Source organism: Ceratotherium simum, chromosome 29, assembly GCF_057802395.1.
Source record: "Ceratotherium simum simum isolate JZ-2026a chromosome 29, ASM5780239v1, whole genome shotgun sequence".
Lineage (NCBI taxonomy): Eukaryota > Metazoa > Chordata > Mammalia > Perissodactyla > Rhinocerotidae > Ceratotherium > Ceratotherium simum.
In genome coordinates, this window is record NC_141928.1 from 40,014,399 (window position 1) to 40,030,559 (window position 16,161).

General features: G+C 46.9%; 1 protein-coding gene across 1 annotated transcript; it reads left to right on the forward strand.

Moving 5' to 3' along the window:
- Positions 1 to 9,738: 9,738 nt before the first annotated feature.
- OR13J1 (olfactory receptor family 13 subfamily J member 1) lies at positions 9,739 to 10,692 on the forward strand. The gene has a single exon (XM_004443271.3). The coding sequence runs from the start codon at positions 9,754 to 9,756 to the stop codon at positions 10,690 to 10,692; it is 939 nt and encodes a 312-aa protein (XP_004443328.1). The 5' UTR covers positions 9,739 to 9,753.
- The last annotated feature ends 5,469 nt before the right edge of the window (positions 10,693 to 16,161 follow it).

Consider the following 16,161-nt stretch of genomic DNA (forward strand, 5'->3'; position numbering starts at 1 on the left):
AAAATATCAAAAATAAAAAGCAATAAAATCACTGGTAAAGGCAAATATACAGTAAATGTAGCAGACCAACCACCTATGAAGCTAATATGAAGGTTGAAATACAAAAGTACTAAAATTATCTATTTCCAGGATAAGAGGGTAACAGATACACACAAAAAGGAGGTTAAATACGATATCAAAAACATAAAATGTGGGAGGAGGGGAATAAAATAGTAGAGCTTTTAGCAAAAAGTCAAACTAAAGAGACCATCAACTTAACATAGATTGCTGTATATATGGGTTATTATATATGAACCTCATGGTAATCATAAACCAGAAACTTATAATACACACAAAAAAAAATTAAGAGAAAGGAACCCAAACATAATACTAAAGAAAGCCATCAAACCACAAGGGAAGAGAGCAAGAAAAAGAAGAAAGAAACAGAGAAGAGCTACTAAAATACCCAGAGAAAAGTAGCAAAATGGCAATAAATACATTTTTATCAATAGCTACTTTAAATGTCACTGGACTAAATGCTCCAATCAAAAGGCATAGGGTGACCAATTGGATAAAAAATCAAGACCCATATATATGCTGCACACAAGAGACACACTTCAGACCTAAAGACACTCACAAACTGAAAGTGAAGGGATGGAAAAAGATATTCTGTGCAAATGCCAATGAAAAGAAAGCTGGGTAGCAATACTTACATCACACAAAATAGACTTTAAAACAAAAACTGAAACAAGAGACGAAGAAGGACACTACATAATGATAAAGGGAACAATCCAAAAAGAGGGTATAACACCTGTAAATATCTATGCACCCAACATAGGAGCACCTAAATATATAAAGCAATTATTAACAGACATAAGAGGAGAAAGAGACAGCAACACAATAATAGTAGGGGACTTTAACACTCCACTTACATTAATGGATAGATCATCCAAACAGAAGATCAATAAGGAAAGATTGGCCTTAAATGACACATTAGACCAGATGGATATAGTAGATACATACAGAACATCCTATCCCAAAACCCCAGAATATACATTCTTTTCAAATGCATATGGAACATTCTCCAGGATAGATCACTTATTAGGCCACAAAAAAAGTCTCAATAAATTTAAGAAGATTGAAATAATACCAAGCATCTTTTCTGACCACAACAGTATGAAACTAGAAATCAACTATAGGAAGAAAATCGGAAAAGCCACAAATATGTGGAGATTAAACAAAATGCTACTGAACATCCATTGGGTCAACGAAGAAACGAAAGGAGAAATCAAAAAATACCTGGAGATAAATGAAAGTGAAGCTACAACATGCCAAAATTTATGGGATACAGCAAAAGCAGTTCTAAGAGGGAAGTTTATAGCAATACAGGCCTACCTCAACAAACAAGAAAAATCTCAAATAAACAATCTAACAGTACAACTAAAGGAACTGGATAAAGAAGAACAAACAAAGGCCCAAATCAGTGGAGGGAAGGAAATAATAAAAATCAGAGTGGAAATAAATTAAATAGAGACTAAAAAAAAATAGAAAAAATCAATGAAACCAAGAGCTCATTCTTTGAAAAGATAAATAAAATTGACCAGCCTTTACCTAGACTCAACAAGAAAAAAAGAGAGAAGGTTCAAATAAAATCAGAACTGAAAGAGTAGAAATTACACGGACACCTCAGAAATACAAAAGATTACAAGAGAATACTACGAAAAGCTATACACCAACAAATTGGATAATCTAGAAGAAATGGATAAATTCTTAGAATCATACAACCTTCCAAAACTGAATCAAGAAGAAATAGAGAATTTGAATAGACCAATCGCCAGTAAGGAGATCAAAACTATAATCAAAAACTTCCCCAAAAATAGAAGTCCAGGACCAGACGGCTTCCCTGGCAAACTCTACCAAACATTCAAAGAAGACTTAATACCTATCCTCCTCAAACTCTTCCAAAAAACTGAAGAGGAGATAAAGTTTCCTAACTCATTCTAAAGGCCAACATTACCCTGATACCAAAACCAGACAATACAAAAAAAGAAAATTACAGGCCAATATCACTGATGAACACTGATGCAAAAATCCTCAATAAAATACTAGCAAATCGAACATAACAATACACTAAAAAGATCATACACTATGACCAAGTAGGATTTATTCCAGGGATGCAGGGATGGTTCAACATCCACAAATCAATCAACATGATACTTCACATTAACAAAATGAAGAATAAAAATCACATGATCATCTCAATAGATGCAGAGAAAGCATTTGACAAGATACAGCATCCATTTATGATAAAAACTCTGAATAAAATGGGTATGGAAGGAAAGCATCTCAACATAATAAAGGCCGTATATGACAAACCCACAGCTAATATCATCCTCAATGGTGAAAAACTGAAAGCTATCCTTCTAAGAACAGGAACCTGACAAGGATGCCCACTCTCACCACTCCTATTTAACATAGTTTTGGAAGGCCTAGCCAGAGCAATCAGGCAAGAAAAAGAAATAAAAGGGATCCAAATCAGAAAGGAAGAAGTGAAACTGTCACTATTTGCAGACAACATGATTTTATATATAGAAAACCTTAAAGAATCCACAAAATAACTTTTCAAAAATAATAGATGAATACAGTAAAGTTGCAGGATACAAAATTAACATACAAAAATCAGTTGCGTTTCTATACACTAACAAGGAAGTGGCAGAAAGAGAAATTAAGGATACAATCGCATTTACAACTGCAACAAAAAGAACAAAATACCTAGGAATAAACTTAACCAAAGAAGTAAAAGATCTGTACACTAAAAACTATAAAACATTGTTGAAAGAAATAGAAGAAAACACAAAGAAATGGAAAGATACCCTGTGCTCTTGGATTGGAAGAATTAACATCGTTAACATGTCCATACTTCCTAAAGCAATCTACAGATTCAATGCAATCCCTATCAAAGTTCCAATGACATCTTTCACAGAAATAGAACAAAGAATCCTAAAATTTAGGGGCCGGCCCGGTGGCGCAAGCAGTTAAGTGCATGCGCTCCACTCGGCGGCCCGGGGTTTGCCGGTTCAGATCCTGGACACGCATCAATGCACTGCTTGGCAAGCCATGCTGTTGCAGTGTCCCATATAAAGTGGAGGAAGACAGGTACGGATGTTAGCCCAGGGCCAGTCTTCCTCATTAAAAAAAAAGAGGAAGATTGGCAGATGTTAGCACAGGGCTGATCTCCTCACAAAAAAAAAAAAAAAAAGAATCCTAAAGTTTATATGGAGCAACAAAAGACACCAAATAGCCAAAGGAATCCTGAGAAAAAAGAACAAACTGGAGGTATCACACTCCCTGACTTCAAAATATACTACAAAGATAGAGTAATCAAAACAGCATTGTACTGGAACAAAAACAGGCACACAGATGAATGGAACAGTATCAAGAGCCCAGAAATAAGCCCACACACCTATGGACAGCAAATATTCGATAAGAGAGCCAAGAACATACAGTGGAGAAAGGAAAGTCTCTTCAATAAATGGTGTTGGGAAAACTGGACAGTCACATGCAAAAGAATGAAAGTAGACCATTTTCTTACATCATACACAAAAATTAACTCAAAATGGATTAAAGACTTGAATATAAGACCTGAAACCATGAAACTTCTAGAAGAAAACATAGGCAGTACGCTCTTCAACATTAGTCTTAGCAGCATGTTTTCAAGTACCACGTCTGCCCAGGCAAGGGAAACAATAGAAAAAATAAACAAATGGGACTACATCAAACTAAAAACTTTCTGCACAGCAAAGGAAACCATCAACAAAACAAAAAGACAACCTAACAATTGGGAGAAGATATTTGCAAGCCATATATCTGATAAGGGGTTAATAACCAAAATATATAAAGAACTCATACATCTCAACAACAAAAAAACTAACAACCCAACTACAAAATGGGCAAAAGATCTGAACAGATGTTTCTCCAAAGAAGATATACAGACGGCCAACGGGCACATGAAAAGATGTTCAACATCACTAATTATCAGGGAATTGCAAATCAAAACTACAATGAGATATCACCTCATGCCCATCAGAATGGCTATAGTTAACAAGACAGGAAACAACAAGTGTTGGAGAGGATGTGGAGAAAAGCCAACCCTTGTACACTGTTGGTGGAAATGTAAACTTGTGCAGTCACTATGGAAAACAGTATAGAGATTCCTCAAAACATTAAGAAGAGAACTACCATATGATACAGCTATTCCACTTCTGGGTATTTAACCAAAGAACACGAAAACATGAATGCGTAAAGATATATGTACCCCCATGTTCATTGTGGCATTATTCACAATAGCCAAGACTTGGAAACAACCCAAATGCCCATCAAGAGACAAATGGATACGGATGTGGCATATATACGCAATGGAAAACTATTTAGCCATAAAAAAGGATGAAATCTCACCATTTGTGACAACATGGATGGACCTTGAGGGTATTAAGCTAAGTGAAATAAGTAAGAGGGAGAAAGTCAAATACCATATGATCTCACACATAAATAAAAAAACAACAACAAACAAACACATAGAGACAGAGATTGGATTGGTGGTTACCAGAGGGGAAGGGGGGAGGGAGGAGGGCGAAAGGGATGATTAGGCACGTATGTGTGGTGATGGATTGTAATTAGCTTTGGGTGATGAACATGATGTAATCTACACAGAAATCGAAATATAATGATGTACACCTGAAATTTGTATAATGTTATAAACCAATGTTACCGCAATAAAAAAAAATAAAATAGTTAAATAAGGGGGGCTGACCCCGAGGCCGAGTGGTTCACGTTCTGGGCACTTTGCTTCGGCGGCCCATGTTCACAGGTTCAGATCCTGGGTGTGGACCTACACCACTCGTCAGCCATGCTGTGGCAGAAACACACATACAAAATAGAGGAAGACTGGCACAGATGTTAGCTCAGGGACAATCTTCCTCAAGCAAAAAAAAAAGAGGAGGATTTGCAACAGATGTTAGCTCAGGGTAAATTTTCCTCAGCAAAAAAAATTTTTTAAATAGTTAAATAAAAATCCAACAACAATAACAATACCCGGTTCCAAAATAAAAAGACCCTATTTGATAAAGAGCCCTTAAGCCCGCAGAGGCATGGACTCTGAGAAATAGAAGGAACCAAGGTGGAAAGATCAACATGGCTGTTTTGAGCCCTGGGAAGAGGGGCCAGGTGGAGATGAGAGGCAGCCAGTCACTAGCTGACCTGGACGGGCCTGCTGCGCATTGACTGAGGGAGGTCTGGTCCAAGGGAGGACAAACCAGTGGCCTGTGTGAGCCCAGGGCAGTGCTTCTGCCCAAGTGAGCTGAGCTGGCTCCTCCTTCCCCCAGGGCAGTTTTCCTGTCCGTGCAGTGAGCATGGGTCCAGATGGCCTTGAAGGACGGCCTTGCTCTGACGGTCTGTAATTCTGATTGTCCCATTTCGTTCAGTTCACTCTCCTATTACAGTCTTTCCAGATTTTGCATTTTCTGAAGATCCCCGTGACAGTGGAGCCAAGACCTCGAACTTTCCCCCTTGGAAAGCAGCTCCGCCTATCATTTGTTCACTCACTCACCAATTTTTAATCTATTCGTTGAAAATTGCTCAAGCATTCACTCAATGGTTCATCCATCCATTCATTTCTTCATTCTGAAAACATTCCTGGGCCAGCACTGGCTGGGAACTGACCTATGAGTGTGGGTCCCTGGCCCTGAGCCACTTTCTCTAGCTTTCCCACATCAATTAAGATTTCTAAGTAGACTCTGTGTAATTGGGTCTTTGGGACATCATCCCTGAAGCACCCCAGAGTTTCTAAGCTGGGCACGTTTCCCCTTCTCCCTCTGAATTGCATTGGGGATTGTGCAGTCCCTTGGCTCACAGGGAGCCTTGAAAGTGTCTCCTTCATCTGGCCGGCCTGCTCCTGGGAGGCTGTCAGTCGGGATGGAGCTGGTTGCTGCCCAGGTCAGAGAGTCCTGGCTGCCCACAGTAAACTATTGGCATCCTGTTCGGCCTTGAGCCCACCAGAATTTCCTAATTCTACCAAACCTGACACATTTCAGAGAACCCCACTGAATTCTAAGCACTTTGTCTAATTCCACCAAATTCTAAAAGCTCCACTTAATTCTATCTAGCTGCAAACCACTGAATTCTACAAAAGTCTCAGCGTGTTTGCACAGTTTGGAAAGTTGGGTTGGTGTGAAACCCCGTGTCCAGCCCACTGGGGCTCCCTGCTTCTTTGACCTGAGTTCTCCCAGCTCCAGCCAGAGAAGGTCCTTGGTCTCAAATCTTCTGAAACATCTTCCAGGGAGCCAGAGACACGGATCTGGAAAATCCTGAAGGTAAGTAAAAAAATGGGGATGTGGGGGCAGAGGAAGGGGCCTGGGCTTAGAGTCAAGCACCCCAGGGAATCACTGGAGCCTTGGTTTCTCCCTCTAACTCACTGTGTGATGCTGGGTACGCCCCTTCCCCTCTCCGGGCTTCACTTTCCCCATATATAACAAGAGGGTGGTCTAGCTGATCTGTAAGACCCCTCCCAGCTACACCAGGGTGTCATCTAGGTAGGAACAGCTCACATTTGGCAGCCAGCTGCTCACTCTCGATTTGTCCTAGCCCCAGGAAGTTGTAGTAAGATAGGAAGAAGCTGGCTATGGCCAAGTGGGGGACTTCAACTTGGCCTTCAGAACCTGGGTGGGGAGGGGAAGGGAGGTGGCATCCCCATGGGCTGGCAGGGAGAGGCAACAGGCAGGAAGTGAGGAAGAGAGGCGAGCACCCTCCTAGAGGCACAAACCCAGGGCCATGGGGCACAAAGGAGAGAGGGCTCAAGGTGGCCTGGGAGAGGATAAAGGAAGGCTCACTTGGCGACGTGGCATTTGAACTGGTTTTTAGGTAGCATTTGGCCAGGAGAGAAGTGAAGGCATAACAGACACTATGGGCTCCGTAGACAATGCTTCGTGGCCATGTTTTTGGAACCAGAGTTCCACAGCAACCAGCCACATCCCTTCTCCTTCCCTCCTCCCACAGGCCCCATCCGCCAGCTGAAGGAGAGAAGGCAGAGCAGGGAGACTCAGATCCTTAGCACTCAGGCTGGGAAGCAGACAAGACACTGGGCTGGGCTGGTGACCCTGTCCCTGCTCTGAGGTTCCTCTGTCCTCCTGGTTCCTCCTGGGCAGAGTGTGCTCCCTGCCCTCAGGACTGCTCCTTCCCCTGTCATACTTCCACGGCTGCTGCCTGGCCATGGTCTCCATGCACCTCCTCCCAGGGAGAAGTGGTCCTGCCTGGTCCTCTGACTCTCTGGCCACAGGTCCAAGGGTCTGCACTACCGGCTCTGGGTGTGTGTCTGTGTGTGTGTGTGTGTGTGTGTGTGTGTGTGTGCTCATGTGTGTGTGTATGAAAGCGAGAAGAGTGAGAGTGTCTGCTACACATGCACATACACTCACGTGAGTGACTGTACATGTGCACACATGGGCCTGTGTGTGGCATGTACACTCATTGGAACACGTGTCAAACAGGTATTGGTGCATACATGTAGGTGGGCACATATGTGGTGACCCCATGTGGGTGTATGTATATTCTGGCAGGTAGCCAATGGCTGCAGGTGTTTGCTAGTGGCTTTAGGGGATAAACTATAGTACGTGGAACCGTGCAAAGAGGAGGCTGCAGCCTGACCCAACCACAGGGGCTGCAGGAATGTGGAAGGCCGCCTCTGTGCCTTGCCCTAGCCCTGGCAAGGGGCCTGCTGCTATTGACCCTCCATTCAATAAGGTGCCTCTCCAGGAAACCAGTCTCAGTTTTCCCAGTTGAATCTGAGGGAGCTTGCAGCTCACGCTTCCCTGACCCCACAATGTGTCCAGACACAGTCAAGCTGAAGCAAGACCTTCTATCTGAGGTCCCAGGGCTAGGTCAGAGCTCTCCTTGCTGGAGAAGTGGCCCTTCATTCCCTGAGGGAGGGCCCAGAGCTCTGGACCCTGCATTTATTCTCTGTGAGAGGAAAGAATGTCCACAGGGGCCACCCAGCCTGGATGCTGCTGGGTGGTGGAGGCCCAGTGAGACCCAGAGAGACTCCATATCAGAGGATTTTGTGACCCTTCAAGTGGCCTGACAGCAAAAAGAAAGGGGGAAAAGTATGTCGATGGGAGTAATGAGCTCCCTGTCACTAGAGGCGTGCAAACAGAAGCAAGATGAGGCTGGGCATGGAAATTGGAGAGGATTTCTGCCTGGGAATGGTTTGGATTCAGTGGCCTGGGAGCACATATGCCGTCATTTATTCCCCTAATGCCTAGCATGACGCCTGGTGTGTGGTAGGAACTCACTCACGTCTTGATTCTGGAACGAATAAACATGGGAAGACTACGAGGACGACAGTGTCTCATGCAAGGGAGGGGCTGACAGGAGCTGGTGCTCAACCCAGACCCAGGCTTGGGCAGTGCGTCCACGGCTGTACTGACATGGTGCCAAGTGCCCGAAATAGGAAGGAAGGGTTGAGTCACGCTCCCTCGCTGGTGAGAGGATTGTGGGGAGGACGTGGGAGAAAGACGCCCATCTAGGGCAACAAAAGAACAACTGACACTTGGGGAACATCTGCTCTGAGCATGGTGTAGGTGTCACGCTGTTGGGAGGGCTGGACTCCAGACTCACCTTGCCAGGGACCTGCTGTGTGACCTCAGTTTCCCCACCTGCACAATGAGAGATCTGAGGAGTTGACCCTTGAGGGCGCTTTCCATGCTGGTGTCCCGGGAGTTCGTGAAGTCAAAGCAGCCCTGCTCAGGCTCAGGGAAAACAGGAGGTTTGGGGCTGGGCCAAGAAGTCCATCACATTTTAGCTCACAAAGCTGACAATGAAGGCAGATTCTGAAGGTCAACCCACACACTGTAGCTGATGGAGCAGGCCCTATGGGGGACAGGCGAATGAGCCCACTGATAGGCTCAGAGGCCAGCAGCCCCCCACTGAGAGGCAAAATGCATGCTTCCTGCATAGAGACCAGAGCTGACCTGAGAGACAAGTCTGATTTCTGCAGGCTGAGGGATAAAAGAGAAGGGCCTTGCCAACAGTGGGAACAATGTAAAGCAGCTCAGAGGCTCCCTTAAAGCCAGGAGGCCCCTCAGAGACCATGTGGCCCAGCGGTACTCAAAGCGTGGTGCCTTGGCCAGCAGCGGCGGCATCACCCAGACCTGCTGAGTCAGAAACTCTGGGGATGGAGCCCCGCAATCTGTGTTTTAACAAACTTTCCAGGCGACACTGGTGCATAGTAAGATCTGAGCACCTCTGATCCATCTCACTGTTTCCCAAACTATGTTGGTAGAATACTCACCTGCAGTAGGTTAATGGGTGCTCTGTAAAAGGAGGATCCATGGTCAAATAAATTTGAGAATTACATCTCTACACCGTTTTTGGAAAGTCACAAATCACATTGGCCTATTAAAGGCTCTGAGAGGTCCTGCAGTAAAGAGATTTATTTACTTTTGATTAATCCAGTGTTGTCTCAGATTGATTCTGCAGATTGCCTACTAACATTTCCATTAACACTCTCTTAGGGAAATGTTGATCCAAATCAATCCTCATTTTTCATGCGGATAAATTGCGGCCTAGAGGGACAGGGACTGCCCAAAGTCACAGAGAGAGAGTGTGTCAGAGCTGGAAAACACCCTCGCAATATGCCTCATCCCAAAAGAGGCTCTGTGGGCTCCCCAGCACCCTGCACCCCCTTTCCCTCCATCCCAGCTATGTGTCCCTCCACAGCCCTGCAGGATGGAGCCAATCAACAGGACAGAGGTCTCTGAGTTCTTTCTGAAAGGATTTTCTGGCTACCCAGCCCTGAAGCGCCTGCTCCTCCCTCTGTGCTCAGCCGTGTACCTGGTGACCCTGCTGGGGAACACAGCCATTGCGGCGGTAAGCGTGCTGGACTCCCACCTGCTCACGCCCATGTACTTTCTCCTAGGCAACCTCTCCATCCTGGACATCTGCTACACCTCCACCTTTGTGTCCCTGATGCTGGTCCATCTCCTGTCAGCCCGAAAGACCATCTCCTTTATTGGCTGCACAATCCAGATGTGTCTGAGCCTGTCTGCAGGCTCCACAGAGTGTCTGCTGCTCGCCATCATGGCCTGTGATCACTACCTGGCCATTTGCCGGCCACTCAGCTACCCCGTGCTCATGAGCCACCGGCTCTGCTTGTTGCTAGCGGGAGCCACCTGGGTCCTCTGTCTCTTCAAGTCAGTGACTAAGACAGTCATCGCCATGAGGCTGCCCTTCTGTGGCCACCATGTGGTGAGTCACTTCACCTGCGAGATCCTGGCAGTGCTGAAGCTGGCATGTGCTGACATATCGGTCAACGATGCCTTCCTGCTGGTGGGCATCATCCTCTTGCTGCCTGTGCCCCTGGAATTCATCTGCCTCTCCTATACCCTTATCCAGGCCACCATCCTGAGGGTGCCCTCAGCCACCAGGCACTGCAAAGCGTTCTCCACCTGTTCAGTGCACCTGGCTGTGGTGCTGCTTTTCTATGGCACCATCATCTTCATGTGTATGAGACCCAAGAGCAAGGAGGCCCGCATCTCTGGTGAGGTCTTCACAGTCCTCCATGCCGTGGTCATGCCCATGCTGAACCCTGTCATCTACAGCCTGAGGAACAAGGAGGTGAAGGAGGCAGCCAGGAAGGTGTGGGGCAGGGGCCGGACCTCCAAGTGAGGGCGGCCAGGCTCTGCAGCTCAGTAGGCACAGCCTTTGTGTGCCCGCTGAGAGGATGGGTGGAGTGCAGGACTGTGGGTCTGGAATCTTCATCCCAGAAAGGCAGAACCGAATCCCCGATCCTGCCACAGACTAGCTCCTCACAGTCACCCTGCTGCTCCTTCCCCCGGCCTCGCCCTGCACCAGCTCTCAGCATCACTCCCTGCATCTTCACACCAGCCTCCTGGCTGGCCTCAAGATTTCAGTCTTATTCCTCCTTCCAATCTATAGTCCAAGGGGCGTCCAGAGGCATCTTTTTGAAAAGCACATGTGATCACGTCACTCTCCTGATTGAAACCCCTAAATGGTTCCCCACTGTTCCTAGGAGTAAGCTCTTTGCTGGGGCCTTCGAGGCCCTCACAAGCTGGCCCTGACTAACCCCCAGCCCTCTGCCTCACAGCCTCCCTCCTCACAGCCACACACACCAGCCAAGTCTGAGTCTCAATATTGCCCAGCACTGCCCAGCTCTGGGCCCTTCTTGGTTCTTCCCACAAGGCAGTCCCACCCAGCACACAGCTCCACGTGTAAAAGGACTGCCTGACCCTCAAGGCCCAGCTCGAATGCTGCCTCCACCAGGAAACCTCCTCACTTTGCTCCTTTCATTGTGTGTCTCCTGCTTTATTTTCATTGTCCCTGTAAGAGTAGGGAGTGTTGGAGTCTACTCTGTCTCAAGGCCCAGCCCTGCCCAGCCCCAGGCCCCATGCAGGTTTCTTCAATAAATAAATGAACACATCAATGTAGGGGTGATAATGGCAGAGCCTGGGGTCCTTCCCAAATCTGAGCAGAGCTGAGATGGTGTTCAAAGGCATGGCCTAGTGCCCCCGGGAGGTGACAGTAGAGGTAATGATGAGGCCCCGAGTCCAAGATTTCCAGACCTGTCCAGCCACCAGGACACCAGTCACCCCGAGCAGCCCCAGGCCTGGATTCCCCTGTTTCTCTTTAGCAGCAGCAGCAGCTTCCAGTGCTTCCCTGCTCCACTTCCAGGCCTCACTTGGCTTTGGGGAGACTTGCTGTACCCCTATTTACCCCATCCCCTGGGATCCTGCCATAGCTGCCCCTTCCTGGTGTTTCTTTCCAGCCTTCCTTTTTGAGAGCTCAGTGAACACACAGTGAACATGGACCCAGATTCACAGAACATCTCCATTCCCTGCCCGCCTCCAGCCTCAGTGGCACCGTCTGTGTGAATGGAAAGCTGGGCATGGCCTCCAAGCAGCAGTCCAGCTCTCCCGCCCCCTGGCTGCAGGTCAGCACAGCCTTTGCAAGAGCCCTCAGTCCCCTCCCAGGCCCTCTTCCTGCTTCCTCTGTTGGTCAGAACAGAGGCACAGAGCAGAGAAGCACAGCCTGCAGCTCACAGCCTGAGGGGAGACACTCAGCCCTCTCTGACCAGGCTAGAGTGCGGGCTGCCGGCCTGGGCCCTGGATGCCAGGGCCGGAGTCTGGACTTTATCCCGGGGTGACTGAGGGTTTACAGTCACATTTACTGTGAGAAAGGTCACTGATTAGATACCATTCTTCACCCATGAAATTGGCAAAGAATTTTTTTAAATGTCTATCATTAGCTAAGGTGCCGAGAAGTAGACAGTATCACCAGCTGCTGGTGGGGATGGAATAAATTCACATGAACTTCCTGCGAGGTGAGTTGGAAGCATGAACCAATAGACTTAGAAACATCCAGAGCCTTTGACCCAACAGTTCTACTTCTAGGGATCAATCTAAGAAAATAATCAGAGGCACAAAGATTTATATATGAGGATGTTAATCACGGCATTATTTATAGTAATAAGAAATTGTAAGAATCTTAATGTCCAACCACAGAGGAATGTTTAAATAAATGCTGGTGGAATCCATTGAAAGAATATGATGCAGCCATTAGAAATCTTTGAATATTTGATGATGGGAAATGCTCACAATGTAATTAACAGAAAAAAGCAGAACACATAATTTTGTATTCAGTAGGATCCCAATTTTACTTTTTTAAAGTGCTTTTCTTATGGCTATATGAATAAGTATGTATGTAGAAAATTCTGATAAACTATGATGAAATATTAGCTAACAGTTACTTCCTCTGGGTAATGGGGTTATAGATAGGTATTGTTTTCTTTTTTTCTGAGGAAGAGTAGTCCTGAGCTACATCTGTGCCAAACCTCCTCTATTTTGTATGTGGGTCACTGCCACAGCATGGCTGACGAGTGGTGTAGGTCTGTGCCAGGGATCCAAACCCACAAACCTTGGCCGCCAAAGCAGAACATGCCAAACTTAACCACTATGCCATGAGGCCAGCCCCAAGTATTGTTTTCTTAATTAATTAATTCCAATATCATCCAATATTTCTAAAATGAACATGACTTTGAACTTAAAATTAATGTTTTTGATTTTCAAGAAATGGAAGATCACCTGGCTCCAGCATAGAGCACAGATGAGAAGGGCCCCAGCCTGAGGGCAGGAAGTGAGCAAGCTGTAGCGGTCAAGCAGAGAGGGTGGAGCTGAGAAATACTGGGTTGACTCTGAGGATTGCAGAGGTGGGTGAGGGAGAGAGGACTGCGGGTTGACACCGGGTTTCTGGCTTATTTGTATGGATAGTGCTACCACCCACTGAGACCCAAGATAGGGAAGCTGGGGTTGGTGATGAGTTTGTTAGGACATGTGGAGTCCCCCGTATCCACCGGGTGGCAAGAGGGCGCTGTTCTCTGAGCAGTTAGAAAATCAGTGGTAACAAACTTCCAATGTTTTATTTTGACTTGTGTTCTAGACAAAAATTCCAACAGACAAATCATAGTATAACGGGAAAATTTGCAGCTGCTGCTGCTTTATTGAAGGCTGTTTTTTAGTCCCTAAACTGTGTCAAGTTATCATTCTTTATTGTGAAGGAAAAGAAAGAGAAGGAGATGGAAGGGGAAAGGAAGAGGAAATCTGTAGAAACTCATGCATCCCACCAAACTCCTGACTAACAGTCCCTCACCAGGGCTTGGGGTCCCACCCTATACAGCAATTCACTTCCCTCAATCTTGCATGAATCCAGGTGATCACAACCATCCTCGAAGGAGACACCCCACTTCACAACCCAGGAGGCCCAGGCCCACAGCAGCAGAGTCATGGCTCCTGAGCCTCCGATCCAAGGGGCAGGCCTGCAATGAGACCCGGTCTTCAGATTCTCCATCCAGTGTCTCTCCTGTGCCTATCGCACCTCAGCCAGGCCCTCCTGGGGCAGTGCAAGGAACCTGGGGTCCCTGAAGCCTCACAGCTGCCAAACCTGAAACCTTACACCATGTAGTTGCAGTTTGAACTTTAAATTGGGCAGAGACTTTGAGGTCCCCAAGGGCAGGGAGCTGCGAGCTGTCTATGTGGCGGGGGACCAGGAGGACAGTCCTCGGGGCCTCAGCCCTGGCCCATCCCAGCACGGTGTGTCTGCTGGTAATGAACTCAGCACTTCCCTTCTGGGCTCTCCCCTGGTGGCCTGCTCCAGCTACCTGCACGCACTGATGCCACAGGGCCAATAGGTAGGAGGTAAGGAGAATCCATCTAGCATGTTCTATTCTCATGAAATCTTTTAAACATATAAAAAACAGAATATTTGCTTGGTGAAGGGGACATGAAGATACTAATAATATCAGCTACCACTAATTGAATACTTACTTAGCACGTGCCAGGCTCTGTGCTAAGAGCTTTGCAGGCATGGTCTCACTGGATCCTCAAAATAACCCCACGAAGAAATACTATTCTTATCTCCATGGTGCAGGTAAGGAAGCTGAGGCCAAGAAAACCATTAGCAGGTGGCAGGTCTGGGACTGGGCCCTGGGTGGTCTGATGCTGAGGCTGCACTCACTCGCTCTGCTCCATAGCGAGCAGGTGGTGAGGAGGAATCCCAGCTCCGGGCATCTCGGGTAAAGTAACAGGAGCTTTCTTCTTGTTATGTCCCTTGCCTTTCTTTTACAATAATTTGAGAAGGCTAAAATAAGTATTAAATGGTTATAACTAGATTTACCAGCCAATTGATATGATAAACCTTGCAAAGTGACCCTGGGTCTACCAGACCTCAGGGTTGGAAGTTGCTAGAAAAATGTGAGGCAATGTTTCTGAGGTTACAGAGTACCAGAGATCACCTCGCTGAAGGACTCCATTTCACAGAAGGAGAAACTCGACCAAGGTCATACAGCAGAATCCGAATAAAGACAAGAGTCAAACCCAAGCCTTTAGACCCAGTCCAGGGCTCATTCCGTGGCATCCCCTTGCCTCTCAGGAGGTGTAAAACTGGGGAGTGGAATTAGACAGTTATTCTCAGAGACACTCAATTCCCTATCATTCCGTGAACCTGATTTTCCAGGACGTGACAGAGTAGGACGTTGGCAGATAGATGCTAGAGTAGTTTTCTGAGAGTTTGCAGTCGTCTGCTCAGCAGTATTTCTGGTTCTCCTCCTTCTGGGTATGTGGTGGGATTACCCAGGCCAGTGGGCTGTGGGCAGATGCGACACGTGTCACTTCCGTGTCAGAGCATTTAACTGCTGGGATGAGAATCTCCAATGTGTTCTTCCCCAGCCACAATAACCTGCGATGTTCAGATGGTGGAGCCTCCATCAGCCAGGGTCTCTGAGGAGGACAACATGGAACAGAGCCCCCTGAAAACCTACAATGGACACACAGCACAAGAAAGAAAGAAACCTTGACATGGTAAACCACTAAAACTACGAGGTTGTGTTACTGCAGCGTGACCTGGCTCCTCTTAACAGATGCCCCAGCGGAACAGCAGCCACTCCCTGATGTCACAGCCTGTGCCCATGTTGCAGAATCAAAGCTGTCAATAACCCAGCAGCGCAGTATGTTCTAGACACAGACTTGTTGTTATGGTCCATAAGCCTGTGGCCTCCTGGGCTGGTTCTAATTTCCATGAATGTGAGGACACCCAGCACAGTCATGAGTTAGCTCTTCAGAAAGAGCTGCTGTGACTGCAGATGGGAGACTGGTGCCCGGAAAGCTCTTCTCCCAGCAGCCACAATGGCTGCACTGCCCTACTGGGGTGTGTGCCCTGGGAGGGGGCGGTCTCAAGGTAAGACATTTGGGATCAGGGTTTTGGGCAGAAGAACAGTACTGGACTCAGGTGGCAGTCACGACACCTCCCGGGTGCAGGCACTGGAAGGGTTAGTGATGAGTCGGACACAGACCTTTGATTTCAAGAGCTCACAGTCTAGCCAAACAAAGAAACACAACGAACTAACTACAGTGGAAGGCAGAATGAAATTCACCTGTGCTAATGGCTGTGCAAGCATCATGTTGTCGGGATGGTCAGTTCAATGGAGGCATCTGAGAAGGCTGCACAGACGAGGTGTGTGTGAGCTGCCCTTAAAAGATGAGTGGAAGAGAAAGGCCGCTCCAGGCTGAGGAAAGAGCGTGAGAAGAGGGACAAGACAGGAGCATGTGGGGTTCGTCCATCAATGGG